General features: G+C 53.5%; 1 protein-coding gene across 4 annotated transcripts; it reads right to left on the bottom strand.

The window, feature by feature from the left end:
* Positions 1–1,801: 1,801 nt before the first annotated feature.
* Positions 1,802–15,905, bottom strand: ZSCAN18 (zinc finger and SCAN domain containing 18). Of its 4 annotated transcripts, XM_045440314.1 has the most exons (8): positions 15,808–15,854; positions 14,452–14,482; positions 9,531–10,012; positions 8,880–8,942; positions 7,741–7,832; positions 6,603–6,702; positions 5,166–5,258; positions 1,802–3,924 (listed from the first exon to the last, which is right to left on the bottom strand). In XM_045440314.1, exons 3-8 carry the CDS (start codon positions 9,931–9,933, stop codon positions 3,182–3,184), a joined length of 1,494 nt encoding a protein of 497 aa, XP_045296270.1. In that variant the 5' UTR covers positions 9,934–10,012; positions 14,452–14,482; positions 15,808–15,854; the 3' UTR covers positions 1,802–3,181. The 4 variants fall into 4 exon arrangements, with proteins under 4 accessions (XP_045296270.1, XP_045296269.1, XP_045296272.1 ...); XM_045440313.1 differs by lacking the exon at positions 14,452–14,482 and having other exon boundaries at positions 15,808–15,905; XM_045440316.1 differs by lacking the exon at positions 14,452–14,482 and having other exon boundaries at positions 9,531–10,061; positions 15,808–15,901.
* Positions 15,906–17,144: the final 1,239 nt, after the last annotated feature.

The following is a 17,144-nucleotide window of genomic DNA, read 5'->3' as shown; positions in this document are numbered from 1 at the left end:
AATGGAGGTATTGCTGTATATGTATGTGTATATGCATGCATACGGGCACACATACCTTTTTGTGTGTAGCTGTGTGTCTATTTTATGTGCCTCTGGTTCCTAGCTCACCAGAAAATACCCTACTAGCAATGAATACACCTGCCACTCAGATTTGGTCTCAAAGAAGCCACACTAAAAAGAGCCAGTTCTTTGGAACTAGAGGAATGGCTGATCTCAGGGTAGAAACAATGTGGGCTTGGAACATCTTACTATACTGAAGAAAAAGGAATTGTTCAAACAATGATGGAGGGGCACCTGGGTGGCTCTGCTGGTTAAGAGTCCGACTTCAGCTCAGGTCATGATCTCTCGGTACAGGAGTTTGAGCCCCGCATTGGGCTCTGTGCTGACAGCTCGCAGCCTGGAGCCTACTTCACATTCTGGGACTCCCTATCTCTCTGCCCCTCCCCCGCTCACACTCTGTCTCTCGCTCTCTCAAAAATAAACAAACATTTAATTAAAAAATTTTTTTAATCATGAAGGCATGTTACAGGGATGTAGGAGCCTTCTTGAAGGGACTCTCCCTGGCCACATCTGGGACAACCTGAGCACGAAAATTACCAAGGACAGCAATACGTAATAAAACTTGAAAAAACACTGAAAAAACAGGAATCCCTAAGTCCATCCTGATAGTAAAGACAAATAAATGGGAGAGAAAGGAGGGTGTCGGCTATGCAGCAGAATGCCCAGGGCTGGCTGGTAATGCCACGGAAGGAGGGCTGGTGTCAGATAACCAGTATTTTGCAACCATCTGGCAAAAATCATCAATGCAGGATGCCCCTGGGGCTGGGAGGGGAGGGTGGCATTTTGGTGAGAAGCAGGGTATTTGCGTTATCTTAAAGCGTCTCCCCACAAATTAAGGGGGAAAAGTAACTCTAAGGTGGAGAAACTGGACAGCACTTTGAGCAAAGGAATCATCACCAACAGTGGGAATGTGGACCTCAGGCACTCCCAGGTGTGTCCCAGGTGTGTGTATGGGGGGCAAGGGCCCACGATCACAGGCAAGCAAGGGAAGAAGTTCACATAGGTAGGGGTTGGACGACTTTTATTATTTTCGTGTCTCTTCTACAAGTTGGAAATTATTTCCAAATAGAAATATGAAAATATAAACAAAAAAGGCATCGACATCTAGCTGTGCACTAAAGGAAACCTCAGATAGGAAACAAACAGGATAGAGAGCTGGGCTTTCTGATAATGAAGGACCCATCAGTGGCCCCGAAGCTGATGCAAGACACACCCCCAGGGGTTACGGCTCTGTGGCAGGAGAGGCATGCTCATGGGTTAGGCTGGGAACAAGAGTTCAGAGAGCAAATATAAATATATACATGTATGTGTGCGTGTGTATGTGTGTATATACATATATACATATATACATACATACATACATACATATATATGTATATGTATGTATTTAATTATTACCAGAGCCACACTCCGTTCAGGATGGGGGTGAGAGGGAGACAGGCGAAGAGGGTAACTGAGCTCGGAGCTCGGGGACTGTAACAGAGACAGGCACCTCACACACAGTCCCAGACCCTTTCACGTGACTGAGGCCATGAGATCATGTCTCTCCAAGTACACACAAGTGGAAGTGATGTGTGTCGTCTCCCAACTGGGCAAGTATGGCCTTCCCCACATGCTCCAAGGGGCCAGTGGAGAACAGAGCCACTGCAGGGACAGGGCCTGGATCCCCAAATCACCACACAGAGCACAGTCCCCCTCGCTTCCACACACAAGCAACAGCAACAAACACAAGACTGTCATGTGAGTGAAGAAATAAATCCTTTATTAGGTTAAGCATCTATGATTCGGGCATCATTACAACAGACTGCCTGCTCAAACACCATGACAGAAAGAGGCACCAGTTTACCTACAAGAAGCAGTTAAGTTTATGCTCAGGCAACAGAAGCAATGCTCTAATCTGAGATCAAATGCAAAAATCAAAAATCACCTTATGTAGCCCAAAGAATTAAGTTTCCACTTGCCCAGGCAGACACACCTCATCAACCCTTATTAAGTGTTTTCAACCTGCTTTGATCATGACCCTCCACCCTGAGTAAGAAATACATCTTACATTGCAACTGGGTCTCATATTTAGATATACAGCTGAAAAATTTCACAGAACAGTATTTGCCTTTACAGCCGGATGATGAATTTTTACTTAATTCTACTGATTTGCAACGCTGGCGACCGTCCACTAATTTGATTTCACAATTCAACCGGGTCTCATATTTAGATATATAGCTGAAAAGTTTCACAAAACAATATCTGCCTTTACTACACGACGAATTTTTACTTAATTCTACTGATTTGCAATGCTGGCGACCGTCCACTAATTTGGTTTCACAATTCAACCGGGTCTCATATTTAGATATATAGCTGAAAAGTTTCACAAAACAATATTTGCCTTTACTACACGACGAATTTTTACTTAATTCTACTGATTTGCAATGCTGGCGACCGTCCACTAATTTGGTTTCACAATTCACTAGTAGGCTGAGACGCATGGTTTGAAAGCACAGCGTTACCAGGCTCCACGCATTTTTGTGATCTTTGTAAAGCCACTCCACACATGTAGACACGTGCTTAACTAGGAAACAACTTGCTATTGAGGATTCAGAAGTGAACTTGATTATCAGGTGTTTACGAAAAGACCAAACAGCTTGAGCAGAAGCCGTGGGGAGCTTGAACAAGGGGAACAGAGACAAAGCTGACTTCAGCAAGAGCCGGCGGATCACACACTTTAAGGCAACTCGACACTTTGCACAATGACAAATGTTCCAATGTGTGGGTGGTGCTAAAATGGCTACGGAAGAAAGGGGAATATTCTTTCACACCGGACAGCTCGTGCTTGCACATGGGCATCTGCATGGGTGTGTTTACAAGGAGACAAGGGCTTCCCGTGGGCCCTTCTGGGTTCTAAGTGCTTTAGCCACGTTAGCTCATTTAGAGAACAGACAGACTTACATCCACACAGATACTGCAGGAAGCCACGCAAGGGTTTCAAAGCAGCGGATACATTGCTAGGGAAATCTGGCAGGCAAGATTGCCCTCTAGGGACATAAACCTGGGCCGGCAAGGCTGTCTCTAGGGACACAAACCTGGGAGGCAAGGCTGGCCTCTAGGGACCCTACGGCAAAGCAGCTCATCGCTGAGCCTCAGGCTGCACAGGGAAAATGTCACCTGCCACACACCCCGGGAGCCCACGGAGCCTCCCGCCAGCGTGGGCACCACACGCAGCAGGGTGGGGTCCCAGGGCCCACCCCAGCGCGTAGCCTTTCTCCTTCTCGTGGGTCTTCTGATGCTCAGCCAGGGCCAGGCTGAAGTGGAAGGTCTTCCAGCAGCCCTGGCACGCGTACAGCTTCCTGCCGCTGTGGCTTCGGAGATGGTCAATGAAATGTGAGATCCACGCAAAGGTCTCCCCACACTCGCTGCACGCGTAGGGCTTCCCTCGGGACAGCCCAGGCTCATCGGCAGCAGAGCAACTCGCGCCCAGGGACCCCGCGCCGAGGCCAGATGCGGCGGGCTCCTTCACATGGCGCTGCTGGGGGTGGCTCATGCTGGAGACACGCTCAGGGCCCTGCCCGCCCACATCCTTCGAGTGGGGCCTTTTTCTTCCAAGGCCTTGGCGTGGGGCAGCTGGAGCTACAGGCACAGCAGGGCTCTCCCCTGCTGTGCCCCTGTCCTGGGCTGGCTCCCGGATGACTGACTGCCTCTGGGCTCTGGGGACAGGGCTTGGTTCCCTCTCCTGAGGTTCCAGAACCTTCTGCGGCTGCTCTTCCTCCTCCGGAGCAGCACCCGTCAAGGGGCAAACGAGAATTTCCCTCGTGATCCTCTCCATCAGCGTCTCGCACATGCTCTCTTTACTTTCCTGCCACCTCCTATCCCCTAAAACAAGGTCACGGTGTGAGCAGTCCCACCTCCCAGGGCTCAGAGAAGCAAGCTGCCACGTGAGCAGGAAACCTAACAAAAGGCGTGGGCTGGGGGCTGTGAAGATGGACAGGATGGAAAGCCGGAGCAAGGGGGAAGCGGGTGAGGATGTGAGAGGGCTTTGCATGCACACCATCAGTCAACACACTCCACAAACCCAGGGGCAATGGGTTGAAACAAAATCACTCAGAAGACTGCCGTGTATCCCCATGTGCTTTCCCTTTTCTGGCACTCCCTGAGCTCACGACTGCCCACCTGCTGGCACTCCCGGCCTGTCTTGCAGCCGAAGTGGCCACGTGAGCAAGCTATGGTCAATGGGATGGATGCACAAGTGTAAGGTTTGTGGAGGGGCTTCCTCCTTCCTGCAGCTGTGGATGTGGGAGCCACGGCACCCATCCCAAACCGCACGAGAGCAGACACTGGCAATGCAGCCATGAGCTGGAGGGAGCCTGCATCCCTCACCAGGAAGGGCCAAATAATCCCCTCTGTGGTAACTAACGTGTTACAGGGGCAGCCCCCAATGAAGCCGGTCTCCTGGGATTTGGGCCCTTGGGGAGTACCCCTCCCCCACATGCACAGACATACAAACCATGCACATTGGCTTGGCCACATGACCTACTATGGTCTACAGGGCATTAAGCATGCATGACAGAAGCAAAGATTTAAAAAGCACCTGCACAATGGTGCCTCCCCTCCTGGAATGCTCCAGAACTCAAATGCCATGCCATGAGGAAGCTCAAACTAACTACTTGGAGGGGCAACATGGAGAACGCAGGTTGACAGCCTCAGCTAAGCTGCCTGGCAAGAGCCACCACTAACCGCCGCTGGTGTGAGTGAGACCGCCAGGGACATTCCCGCCCAGCCAAGCTTCCTGATGACTGTGGCTGTGTATGCGGTCCAGCAACCAGCAAAGGGAGCATACCAGACGCCCATCCCATCCCAGTCAATCCACAGGATCATAACCACCAACACCGCTGCTGTTTAGGAGACTGAGTTTGGGGGCCGTTTGTAACACAGTGAAAGATTGTTCGCACAGCTGGATTCCTGCCTCCTGCTCTGACACTGGGGTGGGGGCGGCCAACGTACAGAACAGGTGGTGGGAGAACAGCGAGGTCAAAGTGGAGGAGCTGTGGGGAGCTTCCACCAGCCTAGGAAAGGTGCCCCTCTACCCCAGCCTCACCACGGTTCTCGGGCCTCACCTGAGAAGCTGCCTTCCGGTGGTTCAGCTTCAACCAACCGAAGCTCCTCTGTCTCCAGCCTGCAGGTGTCATCAGGCTGGGCGAGCTGGTACCCTGAGTGCGATCAAAACACACAAAAACAGAGAGAGACACTGAAGCCAGAGTAGAAAGCAGCCAATGATGCGCCTCAAGCCCCATGGGCTGGCCAGGAAGGGCAGCAGGGCCTCCGCTCTGGACACTGTCCTTTCCTCTGCCCTGGACACTCACCAAAGCTGCCTCACTCAGAGCCCTGGAGTGCTGGGGGTTCCAAGAACACTGGGGAAGGGGTGAAGAAGAGGGCCTACCGAGACAGAGCCGGACAGCCAACAGGGAAGTGGGGGAATTCAATGGAGAGCAAAGTCAGAGAAGAACATAAAACTACAACCACAAAGAGCTCAGACGTCTGTGTTGGGGCCTGTGCTGTGGGCGACGATGTCCACTCAAGAGAGAAGAGCCATGAAGGCCAAGAGGCTCCATCTGTGTACCAAGGACCATAGTAAAGTTGACGACTGGTGCCAGGAGGCCTTTCCACATTCGGAAGCTTTGGGTCCTACGAGCAGGGGCTGCAAACTCAAAACCCCAGGGCTGTGGCAGAACTCAACCCTGTACCGTGAGAAGGGTGGGGCCAAGGTGGGGACACAGGCAAATTCATTCACCGTCAAATTTGTTCAAAACGCTGTGAGGCCTCAAGGCGCCTGGGTGGCTCAGTCGGTTTAAGGGTCTGACTTTGGCTCAGGTCATGATCTCATGGTTCGTGGGTTCGAACCCCACACTGGGCGCTCTGCTGTAAGCATGGAGCCTGCTTCGGATCCTCTGTCTCCCTCTCTCTGCCCTTTCCCCACCAGCATGTGTGCACTCTTTCTCTCAACATAAACATTGGGGTGCCTGGTCATGATCTCACGGTTCGTGGGTTTGAGCCCTGTGTGTCAGGCTCTGTGCTGGCAGCTCAGAGCCTGGAGCCTGCTTTGGATTCTGTGTCTCCCTATCTCTCTGCCCCTCCCCTGACCTCACTATCTCTCAAAAATAAACATTAAAATGTTTTTTAATAAATAAGCAAATATTACAAAACAAACACTGGGGGGGGGGGGGGCGGCGCCTGGGTGGCTCAGTCAGTTCAGCATCCGACTTTGGCCCAGGTCACAATATTGTGGTTTGTGAGTTTGAGCCCTGCGTCAGTACTTGGAGCCTGGAGCCTGCTTCTGATTCTGTGTCTCCCTGTCTCTCTGCTCCTCCCCTGTTCACGCTCTGTCTCCCTCCCTCTCTCTCTCTTCCCCTCTCAAAAATAAACATTAAAAAAAAACAAAACAAAAAACACTGTGGGGCCGTAACCAACGCTCCATGTGGGAGTTGGAATCCCCTAGGCCAATCCTCTTGGAGGAGGACAGGGTACAGCATGAGGCTGTGGGGGACAAGTCTCACCCCACAGGAGCAGTTTCCGGAAGGTCTTCAGGTTCTCCTCTGCCGGGTCCAGGTGGCCCCATTCCCCCAGGTACAGAGGCATCTCCGGAAATGTCAACTTCTGAAACGGCAGCACCACCACGGCTGAGGCTTCCCGACCAGAGGGAGGGTGGACCCTCAGTCCCACGATCACAGTGAGCACAGCGGGGGTGGCACCATCCTGGGGGTTCTCACCCACCACCTAGCAGGGCCTGGACCCAGATCCCAGGTTAACACGGGGGCTGGGTTTCTTCGCCTCAGCACTATGGACTTTCTTCTGGCAGGACCAACCCCGGGCACTGCAGGCTGTTTCTCAGCCTCTTCCTCTGGGTATTAGCAGCACCTCCTCCCCCAGCCAAATACTGACAACCAAAGCTGTCTCCAGATGTCACCAAATGTCCCCCAGAGGGCAAAACCCCAACATCTCTTATCTCCTCCATCCCTGCATGGGCCCCAGGCTGGCACCCAGGGGACAGGGGGACCAGGACAGCCATGCTTACTGCCCTTAGGAGAAGCAGTCACCCATGACAAAGGCCACAGAGGAGACAAGTGCGCCATGGGCCCCACGAGGGCTGGGAGATGTGTCCACCGGGCAGGGGATAGGGCACGACCAGGCCCAGAATGCAGAAGGGGGTACGGCAGTGGGGAGGGAACCCTGCAGGACAGGGGCAGCTGGCCTGGCAGGAGGTGAGAAGGAGGCTATGGTGGAAGGAACAGTGCACTCGCCCAGAGGAGACAACAGAACAGGGCGATGGAAGCAGCTAAAGGGACTGGGGCCTGGGAGTCACCACAAACCAGGTTGGTAGGGGGCTGACAGAAAGGGACCACCTGTCCAACACCCCCAAGGGGGCACTCGGGCCCCTTTGTTCTGATCTCAGAGACCTCTCCTTGCCTCACCCCCACCTCCTCTTGGCTTCCTGGGGAGGGAGCAGCCTAGGTGTGCAGCCCAGGAACCTCAGCCCAGACCCCCTTCTCCTGTGGCTGGGCCCCCATCCCTCCCAGGGCCAGCTGGCAGCATATTAATGACAGGGGCAGGGAGAGAGCCTAATAAGCTAGGGGCGCAGCTCCTCCTCCTTGGGGACAGGCCCTGAGAACCCTGGACAAGACAGACCCCACGCACCTTTGGCTCAGCCTTAGCAGGCTTGGGCTGTTCGGGTTTCTTGTCCCCGGCACACCCTTGTTCCAGAAGCACAGGGTCTGGAGCAGGACAGGCTGGTAGAAGGGGACACAGAGCTGAGCAGACTAGTGTCACACGGCTGGGCAGCCCAAGCCAATCAGGGAGACCCCAGGGCCCCCCGCGCACAGGCCCCAGGAAGAGAGGGACGAGTTGTCAGACTCAGAGGCAGAAGGTCTCAGCGCTCATGTCACGGTAGGTCTCAAGCTCAAGGGACCCTACAATTGTCCTCAGGTGACAGAGCAGAGTAGCCAAGAAGAAAGCAAAAAGAAGCTCACGGTCAACAGTGGCTTTCTAATGAAAGCCCACAAAGCAGGTAACACTTTTCTACCAGTTAGATTGGTGGAAATCTTAAAAAGCAAGGACACAATACGGCATAGATGTGGGCAAATGGGCACCTTGTGCGCTGGCACCGTATGTGCTACAAAACTCCGCACGACCATGCAGAAACGTCCTTTGTCCAGTGATCGTGAGGAACCCACGTAAACACACAAAACATCCACACAGGGCACATGCCTGCGGACGTTTCATGGCGCATTTGTAGGAAGAGGCAGAAACCTTAATGGCCGCACATCCCAACTCTAGGCCAAGGAAGGGAGGATCCTGTGAAATGCCGAGAAAGTAAGGAGGTGGCGCTGGCCACTGCCTGGATGGGCCTGGGTGGGCGAGACGTTGCTCCACGCAAACAGCACGAGCTCCAGCACGAGTATATCGTCTCCAGGGACACCGGCCACAAGCCCGCTCAGGGCTCAGGGCCGAGATGTGTGCGTGTGTGTGCAAGAGATGAAGGAACACGTGCCAGGGCACACCACTTGGTTTTAGCTGTGGAGGGTACATGGAGGCGGGGGGAGACGTTCTTTGTACCTCAATGCTTTTCGGTGTTTATGGTAAAGCATGAACAACCCGCGTAATCTTTGAAGATTAATTACAAATAGCTGTCGTGTTCGCCAGAGCCTACAGGAAGAAGTCAGTCAGCACAGACTGCCAGACCTTGGCTCCCATGAGAACCTCCGTGGCATCTGCCTCATGCCCTCCCCCTACCAAGCACTGGCCCACACCCGTCCCAGGGCCAACTGCTCACTCACAAATGTCGGGGGCAGCCTGGGTTTCACTGGGTTCCACGTCTTCACCAGTCTTCACGGACCCATCTGGTAACAGAGCAGATGGCAAAGGCTCAGCGAGCTTCCCACGCTGCCCCTCGCTCAGAGCTGTGGACAGCCCCATGGCAGACGCAACAGCTTCCCTGTTCATACTCGAGGGGAAGTGAGAGATGTGCTAATAATCACACAGTGAACCTGCAGGGGGTGGGAGCAGACAAGGCTCCAGGACCCCATCACCAGCAGTCCCTCAGGCCCTGCCCTCTGACGTGGTAGAGACTCTGCCCACCCAGCCCCAGCGCAGAAACAGATGCCCAGAACATTTACTGTTTTTAAGGGGCTGGTTCCCCCAGCTTCCTTGTATCTGGAAGGCAGATGTGAGGGCAGGAGCCCAAGCAGCCTTCCCAGCCCATGAGGAAACTCTGGGCAGGGTGGTGGGGCTGTATCCCTGCTGAGGAGCTACCCCAGCAGTTCAGGGCTGCTCACCTCTGTGCCTCTTATACACAAGGGAATTCAACTCTCAGGTAAGCCACTGATTGGAGTTTGGGCCCTATGCTGTCAACTTTACTCCTCCCAGGGCTGACCACCTCCCTTCCTACCTCTTCTGTGCTGTGCTCTCCTCTGGGGTGGTGGGCTCACCTGGCTCCTCTAGGGCGTCGGCAAGGTCCTTCACCAGGGAGGCTGCCTTCTGGCAGTTCTCAGGATGCTGTGCCACCACTGAGGACCGTACTTTGTCCGGCAGGGCGCTCAGGAACTGCTCCAGCACCAGCAGCTCCAGCATCTGCTCCTTGGAGTGCGCCTCAGGGCGCAGCCACTGGCGGCACAGCTCATACAGCTGGTCCAGGGCCTGGTGGGGCCCTGCAGCTTCCTGGTAGATGAAATTCCGGAAATGCAGGCGGGAGGACTCGAGGTTGGCAGGGACCTCCCCAAGGCCACTCCTGGAGTCCTCTTGCTGGTCCTCGGCTGCTGATCCTAGCATGGGCAGTTCTGGGGGAGCTGGGGAGCTCCTGGGGTTGGCAAACGCCTTCTCCAGCGGCAACATCTTTCCAAACCTACACTGGGAAATGTGACTATCCAGGGATAGGGCACCTGTCGTGGAGGGCAAGTTCACGTAACTGCAGCTGCAAGGGAGAGACACCAGGGATGGCAGGATGCTCTGGGATCTCAGCCCTGCACAGGACAGACAGACATGACTACAGACAGACAATGAGAAGCAAGCCATGGGGCATCCAGACCCCAACATGGATGAGCTCCTCAGTCCCACCCTCCACACCCACAATCCACACAAGTTTCCAAGCAATCTGCTTGTTAAGTATCAGCAGAGTCTTGTATGTGTACAGATAAAAATTAACATAAAATGTTGGAAGTGACAACTCATTTTGTAAGACGGCTATTACCAGGATTAAAAAAAATAAATCAGTCACAATTAGGATAAAGAAAAGTTACAGGACAATCTCACTTTCAAAGATAAAAATTTTTAAACGTTACTAACTTCATTCCAACAACGTATACTCGACGCATGGGATACCGTGCCAGATTTGGGTGTATCCCAGACTTCCTTCCACATTTGGGAGGCCTAGGTGCCAGGATTGCTCCTCTTCTTAAGACAACTAAAAATCCAAAATACAGCTGAACCTTGAACAATACGGGTTTGACCTGCATGGGTCCACTTTAAGGAGCATTTTCTTTATAAATACAGTAAAATACTGTAAATGCATATTCTCTTCCGTAAAATTTTCTTAACACTTTTTCCCTGACTCACTTTATTGTAAGAACACAGTACATGATATGTATAACATACACAACACAGGTTAATCAACTGTTTATGTGATCAGTAAGGCTTCTGGTCAACAGCAGACTATTGGCAGTTAAGTGTCTGGGAAGTCAAAAGTTATGTATGGATTTTCGGGTATGCCCTAACCCTCACCTTGTTCAAGGGTCAAATGTAGATCAGTGGACAACCAGCATCTATTTCTGGGAATGACACAGGACTGCAGACCTGGCCTGACCCACCCACAGAACCAGGTGGGAGGAAGAAGTTGACCAGGAGTAGGGAATCGATGGTGCGGGGGAGGGAAGGGACTGTGGTGTTCAGGTCCTGTCAGCATCCTCTCCTCCCCTGGCTGATCCTGATGGGCAGACGCATCACTTGGGAGAAGCTAGGTTTGGGGTCTTTAGGTGAAATCTCTTGGTTGTGACCCCTGACAAACAACGAGCAAGCTGAAGGCCAGAAGCCGGCAGGGCCACGGGGGACCAGGCCTCTGGCTGCCAGCTTCCGGCCCACGATGTTCTCACTGGCTATGAGCATCCAAGGACAGAGCTCCAGCTCCGCTCAGAATCTGTGGGGTCTACACTTCTCCCCACACAACCAGAAAACCCTCGGACCCCGCTGGGAGGGAGACACCCCCAAAGAGAAGCGGCACCCAAACCCGGTGGGAATGCTCCCCCTGGCCGAACCACAGAAACCAACCATGTTTTCTTCCGAACACGTCTGAGGAATTTAGGAAAATGTGTGTGAGCACAGCTGTGCTGAGGACGTTTCCTCAGCAATCCTGCTTTTCCAGAGAAAACTCTGCAATGCAGGACCGGGCATTGATGACCTCCTCCATGGAAAGTGAAGATGCGCTCTGACATTTCACCAGCGCCTGCGGCCCAGGACCTCGGGGCGGTGGGGGTGTCTGACTCCATGTACGTGGACTGGCAAATCCACAGAGACGGAAAGTAGCTCCGTGGCTGCCGGGGGCAGACGAGAGGGTCAGGGTCAGAGCGATGAAAACGTCCTAAAATCAGCTGTGGTGTTGGCTGTACAACTGTGAATATGGGCAAAATCACTGAACTGCACACTTTACACAGGTGATCTCTTTTGGGGTGTCAGTTACATCTAATAAAGCTGCTGGAAAGAGAAGAGGTGGCAGAAACCGAAGCACCCGCTGCTGTCCTCTCCCACAGCCTAGACTGAGTCAGAGTTCCATTTCCCTCAAGGAAGAAAGAGCTCGCCAGGCCACCCTTCCCACCGCCCTCCATTCACGTCCTCCCCTCTGTTCCCTGAGCACAACCCCCCTACCCCCCCCCCCCCCCCCCGCTCCCCACAGCAGGCTCTTCTGTGCCAGCCGGGTCTGGGCTCTGATGGGTCCCCCAGGGAGACCTTCCCTCCACAGCCTGCTCAATTCCTCCCATCCATACCTCCTCACTCCCTCTTCCCTGCCTTCCACCTGCCTCTCCCACTGGAATGTAAACCCCATGACAGCAGGGGTTACTCACTGTTGACTGTAAATTATTTTCATCAAGAGCCTTGCTGGCTGTGCCGAATTTTCATTGGCCATTATCCCTGGGATCAGGGTGGTGACATATTGGGAAGGTAAACCTACAAGTGGGATACCTGGACCACTGCGCCTGTGCTATGACCCACTACGGCCCACAGGAGGCAGCCTAACTCCTGCCACCCACTATGGCAATGCTCAACAGGGTGGCCCTTCCTCACACCCCCGCACCTGCGCCCTCAGACTACATAATCTGCTCACTTTGCTGCCAGAGTTTTCTCAGGACTGCTTTAGCTCTGTGAGTCAACTGCCTGCTTTTCAGTGGCCATTTTTTTAAAAATGTTTAATGTTTATTTATTTTTGAGAGAGGGAGAGGGGAAGAGAGACAGACAGCGCGAGCAGGGAAGGGGCAGAGAGAAAGGGAGACACAGAATCTGAAACAGGCTCCAGGCTCTGAGCTGTCAGCACAGAGTCTGACACAGGGCTCAAACTCACAAACCATGAGATCATGACTTGAGCCGAAGTCAGACAACCAACTGACTGAGCCACCCAGGCGCTCCTTCAGTGGCCATTTTCTTCCAGCTCCCTTCTATTAAATAATTAAAGTGGTGTCTGTCTGGCCTGGTCTTGCCAGCAGCCCAGTCTGTGACTTATCTTTTCACTTTATGCTCTCTTTTTGCTATCCCATAAAGTTCTAATGTTTCTTATTGTCAAATGTGCTTTTTTTCTTCCTAAAAAAGATGTGGAGTTCAGAAACTTGTTTATAAAGAGCTTCCTTCGAATTTTTAATTAGAAATGCACTCAAGATTAGAAATGCATTCAGGGCACCGGTGGGGCTCAGTCGGTTAAGCATCTGACTCTTGGTTTTGACCCAAGTCATGATCTCATGGTTCATGAGTTCCAGCCCCAGGGTGAACCCTGTATCAGGATCTGTGCTGACAGCATGGAGCCTGCTTAGGACTCTCTGCTCCTCTCCTGCTTGAGCACACTCTCTCTCTCTCAAAATAAATAAACTTAATTTTTTTTTTTTTTTTAATGCACTCTTGCATTAATTCTGCTAGGGGCCAAGGTTGGCAAATGCAGGACAGGTGGTTTCGGTTGAGACAACTCAACTTCGCCTTGTGGCTGAAACAGCCAGAGCACCCGCATGCCATGGGTCTGCCTGTGTCCCCAAACAACTTCATTACAAGAACGGGCTGCTGGTTGGCCTGTAGGCCAGAGTTTCCCAATCCCAGTTCCAGACTCTAGCTCTTTTAACCATGTTTCCGCCTTTAATCTAGAGCCTCACCTCGCAAGAGAAGTGTGCCAGCTCCAGCCAGCTGGCACGACCACATTTATCCCAACAGGCACAGGATACGTGGGGCTTTGTGTGGTATATGGGCAGATGTGTGGCCACATAAGCAAGTAATTTTGGTTTTCTTAAGATACCACAGGCATGGGGCGCCTGGGTGGCGCAGTCGGTTAAGCGTCCGACTTCAGCCAGGTCACGATCTCGCGGTCCGTGAGTTCGAGCCCCGCGTCGGGCTCTGGGCTGATGGCTCAGAGCCTGGAGCCTGTTTCTGATTCTGTGTCTCCCTCTCTCTCTGCCCCTCCCCCGTTCCTGCTCTGTCTCTCTCTGTCCCAAAAATAAATAAACGTTGAAAAAAAATTTAAAAAAAAAAAAAGATACCACAGGCACGATCATCCTGTCCGGGGCCTGTCTCCACAAAGTTAACCAAAGATAACTCACTAATTTGTGCATGCATGGATCTTATCTTCTCTCATCAGAGCCTCACAACCTGGTCATGCTGCTGCAAGGATGACCTTGTTAGGCAGAGGGACCACCAGAACTCCTTCCTGTCTCCAGATTCCTTGCGCGAGGCCATTCCCCATGGCCCAAGTTCCTCTTGGCTCACTCACCAAGCAGACTTCCCCCCATCACACACACATCTCAGGGCCACTCAGGATTTGCCTCAGATGCGGATGGAAATTTCTTGGAGCCCAGACTCCCCCTGCACCCCATGGACATGTCTGAGGTTGATCCTATGAGCCTGGCCCTCCTGGTGCTGGGATGCAGAGGAAGCCGGGGGGGGGGGGGGGGGGGGGGTGTGGGCAGCTGAGCTCAAAGGTCTCCAAGCACTGTGGGCCTCCTGCAGGCAAATCCCTTTCCCACTGGGCTAAGCAGGGCTCACGCTTAGCTCCCAACTCTTGAGCTCCACCTCCAGGCCCTGCCGTGCCCCCCTTCTCCTCTCCCCATAGTCCCACCTCATGTTACTCAGGACATTCACAGGGTCTCCTGGCATCACCCAATAGTTACTCACCCATTACAAAGGGGCGAAAGGTGCCTTTAGACTGAAAAAAAAAAATGCACATGAAGGGATCATCCTTGACATGTCGGCTGTCCTCTGTGGTCCCTGGCAAGAGCACAAACTCTGGATCCACCCCGAAGCACAGACGGCACGAAAATCAAGCAACCTCCTGCACAACTGACCTGAGCTTCCCCAAAGCCTCAAGGACAGAACTCAAAGGACAGGAACTCACAGACTCAAGGAACAGCAGCAATACACATGTGGCCCTGTACCAGGAAAGGAAACTTCTACAGGATGGTTGGGAGGACTGGGGCAATGGGAGGCTAGACCCGGGTATGGAGAAGAGGGCTGTGAGGTTGTCCACCTTAGCCTCCAAGGGGTCAGCTCAGCACACGTTGTGTCTGTGAGAGAGGAGGGGGGAGGAGGTGGAAAAGGGAGGAAGGAGGGGGAGCCTGACAGAGGGAGAAGGGGAGGAAGTGGGGAGCGAGGAGAGAAAAGGGCACAACACGTACAAAATACTAACAGGTGAATCAGACCAAAAGGCATGCAGTTGTAAGGCCTTTCCTTAGAACTTTTCTATAAATTCTTTAATAAAAGGTCTAAAAAACATCCTCAGTCGTCCCCACTCCCCCTTGCGGGCTACTTTCACAGCAGCATCACGGAAACCCATTCTTGCCCTCTCTCTTGGGTTTCTTCGCCCACCAAAGGGACCCTACCGCAGGAGCAGACACTTAATTCAAACTGAAGCCATCCCCAGGTGACTGGGAAGAGGCAGGGCGTCTAAGGGCCTCGAGGATCCCCGGGGCACAGACAACGCCTCACCCCCAGCCTCACCCCAGGTCCCACCCCCTGGCCCCACCCCCGGCTCCACCCCAGGATTGCTCGGCCCGACCCCTCACTCAGGTGAACGCGCACACTAGAGGAACCTCCGCCTCGTCCCTGCTCTCCCACCGGGACGCCACAGGCTGCCCCTCCCGCCTACTAGGGGCACCCTTAGCCCTTATGTCCCCTCTCGTAACCCCCTCCCTCTACCAGGCCGCAGGACGGTGCCCTTAACCCTTCCCTATTCCCACACCCAAGATGGGTAGCCAGGCCCTCGTCTACCTGCGGTCTCTCAGCCCCGCCCCCTCCGACCCACACGCCTCCCCCACCTCACTTCCACTCCAGGGGCTCCCGGGCTCTTCCCCTCCCCCTCCCAGCCTCCCACCCCGGCCCAACCTCCTCCCTTCCCCCGCCGGGGTCGCTCCCTCCCCATCCTCCCCACCACTCCAGGTCACCTCCGAACGCTGCTGCGCTGCGCACACTGGCGGGACCGCTACGATCCGCTCTGGAAAAGCACGGCGTAGCGCACTGCAGAGCCAGACCTACCTCTTGCGTAGCGGTCCCAGGCCGGTTCCAGCCGCCAGGAGCTCGGAGCGATGGCGTCAGCTCAGACTGCGCGTGCGCACTGGGCCTGCGCGGCGGACTACGACCCCCAGAAGGCAATTGGCCATCCCCCAGGGCTGGGGCGGAACGAAGATGCAACGGCTGAAAGGAGAGCCAATCAGAGGCAGAGCTAGCCTCGCTCAGCATCTCGCCCCCCGTGCGCCTGCGTCTTTTTCGATCCATAGCAACGCGGTAAAACAGGTGGAGGGGAAAAAAAAAAAAAAAAAAAAAAAAAAAAAAACAGGTGCGGGGGGGGGGGGGGCGGAGAAATACCGCCGGGAGAGACTGAGGCAGTGAGAGACACAGACTAGGAGACACAGCGACAGGGAGTGACAGAAACCAGAGGACCCAGGGCTCCGCATATCCAAAGATGGAGAAATAGGGACAAGGAGTCCCAGAGTATCAGAGATGGTGGGATAGAGAGAGGAGGGTAAAGAGACAGGGGGAGGTGAAAGGCAGAGGCACGGTGAAAGGGAGAAAGATCATGAAGGGGAGGTCCAGGGGCGCCTGAGTGGCTCAGTCTGTTACGCTTCGGACTCTTGGTGCCAGCTCAGATCATGATCTCACGGTTGGTGGGATCGGGCCCCGTGTTGAGCTCTGCACTGAGGGCATGGAGCCTGCTTCAGATTCTCTCAGTACCTCTCTCAAAAAAATAAACTTAAAAAAAAAAATAAAAGATTTTTTCTTAAGAAAAAAAAAATCTTTAAATTAAAAGAAAAAAGGTGGGGGGGGGGGTGGAGGTCCAGGGGCACCTCAGTCACTAGACCATGCAACTCCATCTTGGGGTCGGGTCGTGAGTTTAAACTCCACCTTGGATGTAGAGCCTACTTTTGAAAAAAGAAGGGGAAGTCCAGAGACTGGGAGACTCAGCTATGGATAGAGACCCAGAGACAGTGACAAAGTCAGGGACAGACTGAAATAGGTAGACCCAGCGTTGGGAAAACAAACCCAAAGACAGGAGACTAAGCTAAGAAGACCCAGAGAAGGTAAAAAGCGGAAACGTGGAGACAACAGAGATGGAGAGACTCGGAGCCCGAGAAACAGCGGTGGGGACACACAGAGACAGAGATATGAAGGCACTGATTGGTTCTGCAGATCCAAGGAACTGATAGAATCTGAAGACTAGCCATGCTGGGGGCTTCAGGAGTCATTAAAATGGTGGGAAATGTAATAGAGGCAACTGTGGTGAGTGATGTGCTCAGAAGGCCAAAGTGGATGCTGCCACTCCACTAGACAGCATAGACTGGACAAAGGTTAGGACGCTGCTTCTCATTCTAGAA

This window comes from Leopardus geoffroyi, chromosome E2, assembly GCF_018350155.1.
Source record: "Leopardus geoffroyi isolate Oge1 chromosome E2, O.geoffroyi_Oge1_pat1.0, whole genome shotgun sequence".
Lineage (NCBI taxonomy): Eukaryota > Metazoa > Chordata > Mammalia > Carnivora > Felidae > Leopardus > Leopardus geoffroyi.
The sequence above is the reverse complement of the archived record's forward strand: the minus strand, read 5'-3'. Positions and strand labels throughout refer to the sequence as shown.